This window comes from Drosophila innubila (assembly GCF_004354385.1).
Source record: "Drosophila innubila isolate TH190305 chromosome 3R unlocalized genomic scaffold, UK_Dinn_1.0 2_E_3R, whole genome shotgun sequence".
In the NCBI taxonomy this organism is placed as follows: Eukaryota; Metazoa; Arthropoda; class Insecta; order Diptera; family Drosophilidae; genus Drosophila; species Drosophila innubila.
Window position 1 is genome coordinate 11,921,662 of NW_022995380.1, and position 8,939 is coordinate 11,930,600.

The 8,939-nt window shown below is 36.6% G+C and overlaps 2 protein-coding genes across 3 annotated transcripts; both read left to right on the forward strand.

Annotated features, from left to right (window-relative positions):
- Positions 1–1,947: 1,947 nt before the first annotated feature.
- LOC117790391 (modular serine protease-like) lies at positions 1,948–4,046 on the forward strand. The gene is made up of 4 exons (XM_034629828.1): positions 1,948–2,083; positions 2,177–2,486; positions 2,582–3,664; positions 3,758–4,046. Exons 1-4 carry the CDS (start codon positions 2,020–2,022, stop codon positions 4,023–4,025), a joined length of 1,725 nt encoding a protein of 574 aa, XP_034485719.1. The 5' UTR covers positions 1,948–2,019; the 3' UTR covers positions 4,026–4,046.
- A 1,396-nt stretch (positions 4,047–5,442) lies between these two features.
- LOC117790334 lies at positions 5,443–7,787 on the forward strand. Of its 2 annotated transcripts, none has more exons than XR_004617975.1 (8): positions 5,443–5,758; positions 5,828–5,997; positions 6,067–6,210; positions 6,264–6,473; positions 6,540–6,716; positions 6,792–6,830; positions 6,983–7,087; positions 7,168–7,257. XR_004617975.1 is itself a non-coding variant. In XM_034629754.1 (8 exons), exons 1-8 carry the CDS (start codon positions 5,479–5,481, stop codon positions 7,693–7,695), a joined length of 1,737 nt encoding a protein of 578 aa, XP_034485645.1. In that variant the 5' UTR covers positions 5,443–5,478; the 3' UTR covers positions 7,696–7,787. The 2 variants fall into 2 exon arrangements, 1 of the variants encoding a protein (XP_034485645.1); XM_034629754.1 differs by adding an exon at positions 7,382–7,787 and having other exon boundaries at positions 6,792–7,087; positions 7,168–7,313.
- Positions 7,788–8,939: the final 1,152 nt, after the last annotated feature.

The window sequence follows — 8,939 nt, forward strand, 5'->3', positions numbered from 1 at the left end:
TTATATCCATGAGGGAATGATTGAATTCCACAGCATATATTTATTTATGAATATTTACATATTTGTTATCAACAAAGTTGGGCGTTTATAACGTATTGTTTGCTTGAGCGCAAACCTAAAGAATTCACAAATCTAGAGTGACGCAAATGCAAATGTTTTTATACCCTAGTCCATTGAATGTGCATAAAGAGGTATAATAGTTTTATGAAATGTATGTAACATTCAGATACCAACATTTTCTTGATCAGTATCCATAGCCGGGTCGTTTGAGCCCTGTCCGTCTGTATGGAAGCAATGATATCAGAGACAACCCAAAATAGAGATATTAAAATTGATATGTACTATTCCTGAATCCTAAGGCACAGGGTATCCTAGGGTCGAGTGCACTTGACTGTAGCCTTTCCCGCTTGTTTAATCTATTTCAGTTGATATTGTTGTTGTTGACACAGTTGTGCCTGAGAAGGCAACAGCAACAACTGCAGCAACAACGGCATAAACAACATAAACATCAACAACAACAACAACAAGAAAAACAACAACAACAACATAAAAAATGGTAACAGCGACAAACTGACAGTGCAATTTGTGCTCATTTGTCTGTATGCGTGTGTGTGTGTATATGTGTGTGTGTGTGTCAGCTCATGTCAATCCATATAACGTATACGCCCCCTTTGGCCATTCCAAATGCCGCTTTTCGTTGTCGCTTGCCGCTTGTCGTTTGGTGAATCACAAAAGCGCATTTTGTTTGTCAATTTGCAAACAATTGCATTGTCACTTGTGCTCTTCGTTCTAAAATAGAATTCAGACATTCTACCCCATTCCCCCTAGCTGCAACATCAATCGCTGCCTTTTCTGTTCCACATGCATTTTCATTTGTAATTCAACATTGTGAACTTGTCATCTAAAGCATTCACAATATATACTCAACGAAACGACAATATATCGATAAGAAATACAATCAAAAGAAATTTATTTTTAATTGTTTTTAGCAGAAAACATACCTGTTATGAGGAGCAAGCAAAAAAATCACTATTAATACATAGTTGTTTAAAGACTTTTACTTTGTATATCAAATTTATAAGTAGCTTGTAATTTAAAAAATAAATTAAAATTTTATATTATTATTGATTTTTATTGTTATAGTCTTTTTTAATAACTTTCTCTTAATTAAATTGTCTTTTAATTAAATAAAACAATTATATAGTTGTATAACCTTACACAGCTCTCCTATAAACACGGCGTACGAACTATCGTATAGCATGACGATTTCAACAAAATTCCAAATTATGTACTGCTTCATCTCAAAGAAGAATGAGAATAACTGCTAGTCGGTTCGTTTGTTATTCGTTCATATTTATTGAAAGCCGCGTCGATCAAAGCAACCAAAACATTCACCCACTCGAGTGCACACACTTTCATTTCAAATTCATGGTTTTTCAATTTGTATGCTGTCCATGGATATTCTTTTGTGTTTTGCTTTTTGCCATTTTATTTTCATCATACATTTGCTGGCTTTGTTAGAGAATTGATCAAAGGGGCTTATCGCACTTGAATGTTTCAATATGCATTCGTTGCCTGCCCATTGATTACAAAACTCGTTTCAACGTTTGAATGCAAATTAAAGGCGGCTCCTACAATCGAGTGCATAAAAAGATGTTCAATTAAATGCCAAAAGGCCCTTTTGCAATTTCTACAATCTTGAAGCATCGATGATATATTTTAAATTTGTATTTTTAACATTTTATTCAATATTAAATAAAGCTTTGGTCTTAAACGATTTATGATGACGTAATGTGTACATATTTATAATGGTTTTTTTTATCGCGTTCCATCCCATTTCCGCAAATAAAATTGTGGTTATTTATTTATGTTTCCAAAGCCCAAAGCTCTGATAGCCAATGATTTGAAATGTTTGTTTCAGTGCGTAAGCGTCGTTGAACGCAAACAGTTGACTTTTAAAAAAACGGAACATTATAAAAAAATAATTCAATTTATTTTAAAGTCATCAACGAAATTTAAATGCCAAAAATGTTTAGTTATAAGGTATTTGGCATTTGCCTAATACTTCAATATTTGCAAAGTGGTAATACTTACATACTTACTTAGTTAGAGTAAAAAATAATCAAAAAAATATTTTAAAAAATAATTGAACAACTTAAAACAATTATCTTTTCAGCTGATGCTGCTGCAATGAAACAAAACTGCTACGAGGGTCAATTCCAATGCAAAAATGGAGAGTGTATAAGTGCTGATTTGAAGTGTAATGCTAAGTTGGATTGTACAGACGGAAGTGATGAAACATTTGAGCATTGCTATCAATCGAAGTGTTTGAAACATCGTTGCGCCTACGGTGGCTGTTTCGAGGACTCGCAACATTGTGATGGAAAAATAGACTGCATTGACGGTACAGATGAAAACGAATTCACCTGTGCGAACAGCACTAAGATGGCGGAGCTTTTAAACAATAAAATACGTGGGGAATGTCGGTGAGTAAATTGACAGATGGTCGTACACATCTAAATTATACATCGGTATCGAAATGCTGATGGAGTTGTTAATACTCTTCACGTGATTCTTTCAGTGACAAGCCGTACACACAATATCAATGCCAGCAATCTAAGGAGTGTATCTCATATAGCCAAGTATGTGACGGTGTTGAGCAATGTCGGGATAAATCAGATGAATCAATTGAACTATGTGCAGCTAACTCCTGTCCTGAGGGATCCTTTCGCTGTGCCTATGGAGCCTGCATTGCAATTTCCGCTGCCTGTAATCATGCAATTGACTGTCGTGATGAATCAGATGAAGTGACTTCCATTTGCAAAAGTTGGCATAACCTTTCCTCTGACGCAAATTGGGAGATTTCACAATGGAAGATCACACCCGCAATCGATACACATGCCCCCGAGTCTGCAATACCGATGGCCGGGAACAAAGCTGCTGCTCAGCCTCTGAGTGAGGAGAAAAGCTGCATTGTACCGACAGATGACAAAGCTGTAAAATTGAGGACAATGTTCAATGGCTCGCCGTATTATGAAGGTAATGATGTGACTCATCTAACGACGATTGGTCTCGGCTGCAGCCCAAAGCACATTCTTAAAGGCACGGAAGTCAATACCTGTGACAATGGTAAATGGAAAGCACCTTGGCCCAAATGTGTTAGATTCTGTGACCGCAACCAGATCACAAACGATCCCAAAATCAATGTCATTTGCCGTTACCGGAATAAGATATTCGACTGTTTCAATGAGCCAGCAATTGTTAACACCATTGCCGAAATTACATGTGCTCCGGGCTATATACCTGAAGGAAATGTCGCAAAGAGCGATCGAGTCTGCAGTAGTGATGGTAGTTGGAGACGTCTGGATGCCAAATCGAGTAGACTTAAATGTAAGCCTGATTGTGGCAAGACTTTTAGCACAGTAGAAGGATATCCCTGGGTGGTCAGCATATATCGACATACTTCCAATAGTAATTTTAGATTCAGTTGCCTGGGTGCAATTATCGATCCGTTTTTTGTGTTAACTGCTGCCAGTTGTTTTTCCCCAAGTCCCGTTCCCCATACGACCCAGGTTGTCTTGGGCAACCATTCAATTGGATTTAACTCGGCCAAGGAACACGGCTTTGATACATTTAACATTGCCAACATCGATGTGGAAGAATTGTAAGTTGACGAGTCTTGTTTAAAATATTCCATATTTTGTACTTGCATAATATGATAACAATTATAATAAATGTAACGATTTTGTACTTACAGTAAGCCTTTTGCCCTGCTTAAGATGGTAAATCCTTTCACGCTCTCAGCCAAAGTGCGTCCCATTTGTTTGCAAAATTTCTCAGGAAATACAAGTCAGGACCCGGTGGAGCCTTGGAGAGTTCTTGGAGAGCCTTTGGTGTATCTTGATCCCAAAACTAATACATTCAATCTTACACATATTGTGGAAAACGATAAGAGGCTTACTTTCAATATTAAAAATGAAATTGTTAATGAGATCAAGCAGAATGATTATCTATTGGTTAATTAATAAAAGATTGTAAGCTTTCAATATTTTTGTATTAGCGGAAATAATCAATAATAAACAGCAATAATAAAAATAAAACTAAGGCTTAAAAAACATGTTCGACTGCCGAAGACCCCGTACTAACTATGGAAAAGGCAAGGACTGGTAAGAATTTAAAAATATTTAATATACGTGTATTCGATTGTATGTTGGGATATCCTGAGCCTCTCGTCAGGATATATAAGGCAAACCCAGATGCCGCCGTGGCCAAAAACTTGGTCAGAAATTAACAAATTTTAAAATTTTTAAATTAAAGTTACATATAAAGTATATGCTACACATAGTTGTCTATTGGGAAAACCTAGAATAAGGGGAGTTCCCGCTTTTTAAAATGCAGAATCATATTTTCAATATATAAATAAGGCTTATCTGGATTAATCTCGCACAGTTTATTGGATCCCCTCCGTTGTATGAAAAGTTAAAATCAGAATATTTAAATCGCTGAATTTTATGTTCAGGTGAATTTGTGATCGGTAAACATAGGAACAAACTCCTTTTTTAGAAAAAAAAAAAAATCATTTCACTGTTGTCTATCCATAACACACAGTTTAAGTGTTGACGTACAACCTGTAGTCTTTGGATTTTTTTAAAAACTGAAGAGCAGAAATACTCTGGAGTGAAATGAAAGAGCCCCAACTGTTTTAGCAGTTATTAATACGAGTATGTACAAATATTTTGGTTTTCATAGAAAGCTTAAATAGTACCTTCTTTCTTTGTGATAATTCAATCGCATAACTTCTTATTTGAAAATTATGAATTTTTTTCTACTTCTAGTACAATTATTATAATAAATATTACGTGTTTTCGTGGTGTTGTTATGAAGATCTTTAAGTTTTTTTTTTTTTATCAAATTTAAGCACAAAATTGAAAAATAAAATATTTAATATCTTTTCAATATTCTTCATTTTAAGCGCTTTGAGAAATTGTATACTAATAAACTTATTTTAATATAGTATCTTATTCATTTTTTTTTTTTGGGTACTCAGTTAGAATTTGACAGCACTTATGACATTTAATAAATCTGAAAGATGTATACTCTGTCTGATAAGTATGGATATTTCGAGAAATATAAGCAAAGTACACTTCATTCTGAGTACCGTTAGTGGGTATTTAACTAAATTTTTTGTTGTAATTTGTATAAATCATTAAAAACGTATTGTTCTTGTTATTTAAAAAGCAGCTAAGGCAATCTAAAATTTTAATTCAATCGCCAACTTGTTTCATCGACATCGAGTAAGCATCGAATTTGTATGTGAATTTAATTGAAATCTAGGAGAACTACAATCGAATTGCTTTCATAACAGTCATAAAATTGTCGACACACATTATTTTAACACTAATTATATTACTCTGTTTTTACATTTTAATTTGATAATTTTAAACATTTTTTAATCGTTTTTATCGCGTTTTTATCACAATGTCTTTAAGCACAGACACGATGAAACCTTTGGCTGGATTAAGGCCTAAATTGGAGCCGTGGGAAGTAATCAAGTGGACAGACAGTCAGTTGAGCAGCATGTACAAAGATTGGGGAATCTATTTCGATCGAACGCAGAATCTAGCGGCTAGCATGCAATATTTTACTAAATCTCTGGATATTTACCAGTATGATACTGAAACATTAAGAAGGCGTGGTTGCATTAAACGGAAGGAGGCTCGAGCACCTGACGCTCTTCTTGACAGCAAGAAAGCCAAAGGTTGAGGATCACGGATAAATGTTTCAATTGCCGCAGTTATTTAATATTTAACATACTCGTATCTTGTAGAAATCTTAAGGCAATACAATCCGAAATTATTTGATCCGAACGTTAACTTGGAGGTTTGTGATTCCCTTTACGAATCAAATAGGCTGGAGGATTCCATGAGAAGTCTTCATCAAAATCTAAAAGTCTTTAGTCATTCACAAGCACAGAAAGTGTTGGATCGTCTGAATGTGGTACGTACAAAGATAGTTATATTCATTAGCTCTAAGTATCAGAGTCAAGCCATAATTTCTTTTTGCCAGATCACTGAAAACTTTCATGATTCTCTCTCAGACGCAACAGCACCAGCTGTGCATCGTCTAATTGACAAAATGACTTTAGATAAAGCCAACCAGCCAAAGTACGAGAAGCCCGAGTGTGATGTGCTCAGCATTTTGGAAAACGAGGTAAAAACAGATATGGCATTTCTGGGAATTTTCAATTATATCCAGATTCACAGCCAGAGTTGCTTTCGCCTCTTGAGAAGAGGAGACGCAAACGTGAGTTTAAAATCTACAATCAAAACTATTTGCATAAATGCTGGACGGACGCTTCGTTCCTTAAGAGTATACGCGAAAATCCGAATCTCTTGATTGATCAGTTTACCGAATCATCAACACACTTAAAATCACTGACTGAAGAACGATACAAAGTAGTGCGTACTTTTACGGTAAGATCAATTAAGAATACAACTATTTATCAAGGCAGCGTTATTAAAATTTTCCAAACTTTATAGAAAATGCTACATACGCGCTGTCCAAAATACTGTCGTCAGATCCATAAGTATCCGAACGAGGAACTGCATCAAAAGTATCAGCAAGAGAATCTCTTTCGCATACAGTATCAAACGAGGCGAAATATGTTTAAGATACTGCGCAATATACGAAGTCTAATTCGTGCTGGAAAGTTGCACGTGAGTTATTATACAAAACGAATATACTATACATACCTGTAACTAATTTGGTGTACTTATATATAACTGTTTCAGAAATTAACAACGTTTGTGGAAGAAGTCATGGGCGATTATGTAACAATCAAAACGAATCGAATAATGCCTTGGAAATTTGAATTCATCAATGAGGTCTACAACTACTTGGGTTTAGCTCGCATTAATGAATACAAGATTCCAAGTGACATGAAAGTATTGACAGGAAGACAACGCCTACTGACTCTTTTCAGGTTACCAACCGATCTTGGGATTAGCCAAACCAAAGCTAGGGATAGCATTCTACGTGAGCTCGTAAGGCGGACTAATGAGACCGATTTAAAGGCTGAAAGGTTCAAGTGAGTAGTAAGCAAAGTATACTGATACAGATAATGAAGTCACAAATACAAAGATACAACTAAGCCGATTCAACTTTCAGATTTCTTACAACACGCTATGAATATCGCATGCGATTCGCCAAATATCCCATAGAACGCAGCTATCTTTTACATGAACTAGCCCAGGCGCATTTAGATAATAACTCCTTTGACACCTGCTGCTTACTAGCCCGTCAATCCATAGATGGTAAGTACTTGCCACTTATTAAGGTAGCTCTATATGTTTAGATGTAAATATATCATGTGACTCTTTAGAGGCTCTAAAGGGCAGACACTACATTTGGGCCGTCCTGAGTGCACTTGTGGCTTGCAAGGCCCATGCCATACTTGGCAAAGTTGAGAAGCAAAAGGAAATGTTAACTGAAGCATTCAAAATGGCCAAAAAGCTAAAGAACATTGATCTGTGTCTGTTCATCGACATATGTCTGAAAGTAAATACTGAGGAAATTGAGCTCAAGAGGCAACTGATTACACCCGAGGGCAGTTTAAGGAGAAGACAACGTCGATCAGGAAGCAGTTTCGAGAATTCGCCTTCAGAAACATCAGTTCATGCAAGTAATTCGCCTTAATTGTATTTTATTTGTGTCGCAATGCAGATTCATCTTTAATGTGTCCAAATTAAAAAGCGCTCCTTGTGCTTCAACTTATTTGGTAAACCTAAGCCGGAGTTTTAATCATCCTTACAAGTTTGCACTTTCCACCCATAAGTTTACCAGGCAAAAAACCACAAAAGCATTAACGTCTGTTGGCCATTCAATCATTGCAAGTTCTGCACACAACAACAGCAACAACAACAAAAACTCCTCCAACTTTTAGCTTATATACAAACATTATATGTTCCTGCTGCTGCTGCTGCTGCTTGTGCTCAATGTTGTTGGCAACATTTTTAAGGTAAACTTTTCACACTTTCGCATGGAGCGTGGGCGGAACGTAAATCAGGATTTCTTTAGATGCTTACAACCCTGATTTCTCTTTTGGCCGGAAGTCGCGCTAACATTGCACAAAAGACGCAAATAAATGAAGCCATTTGTTGTGCTGTTAGCTGATTTTTGATGCAAAGGTTGCTGTTGCTGTTGCCGAAGTCAGCTGCCAGTTGGCAGGACGCAGTTCACAGTTCGCAGTTCGCAGGTTTGCAGGTTGAAAAAAGTTTTTGCCACCTGCCATTGAAAATTGTTAACAATTTCCATTAGTTGCTTGTCATTTAAATTTCGTGTGTATTTTTAAGTTCAACACGCCATCCTGCAGCACGCCTAGCCCAACCAAACCAGTCAACCAACCAACCAACCTCCACCTTAACTTCATACCGTCAGACCAAGCCATCTTCCGTTTAGCCCATTTGGGCTGTCAGCCACTTTAAGTGTGGGGTGTGTGTGTGCCTGTGTGTGTGTGTGCTTGGGGCAGGTCATGTTGCAGGTGTTGGACAACTTTGTTCGTAGTTGAGACGACATTCCGGGGAACTCGGCGAGTTATACAAATGATGAACATGCAACGGAACTGGATAATTTAGCAGCGGAAATCATTTGTCGTCTTTTTGTCAGTTGCAAATTTTAGCATAATTTTTCGCTAATATTCACAACATGATTATAATTAATTAAAGCTGAACACTGACGTTACTTCGAGCACTTATGCTGAGTAGTGTATATTTTTTTCTACAGTAAATGTTCCAGTCGGATATGGCTTCAATTGCAATGGGCTGAATACTTTAAAATCAGCTTAAAGCTATTACAAATGACCGCAAATTGTTCTCGATGGAGCTGCTGCTGCTGTTGAGGCAGTGAGGCAGGAGCAAGAATGTCTTCAAGCTTCTGCTTTG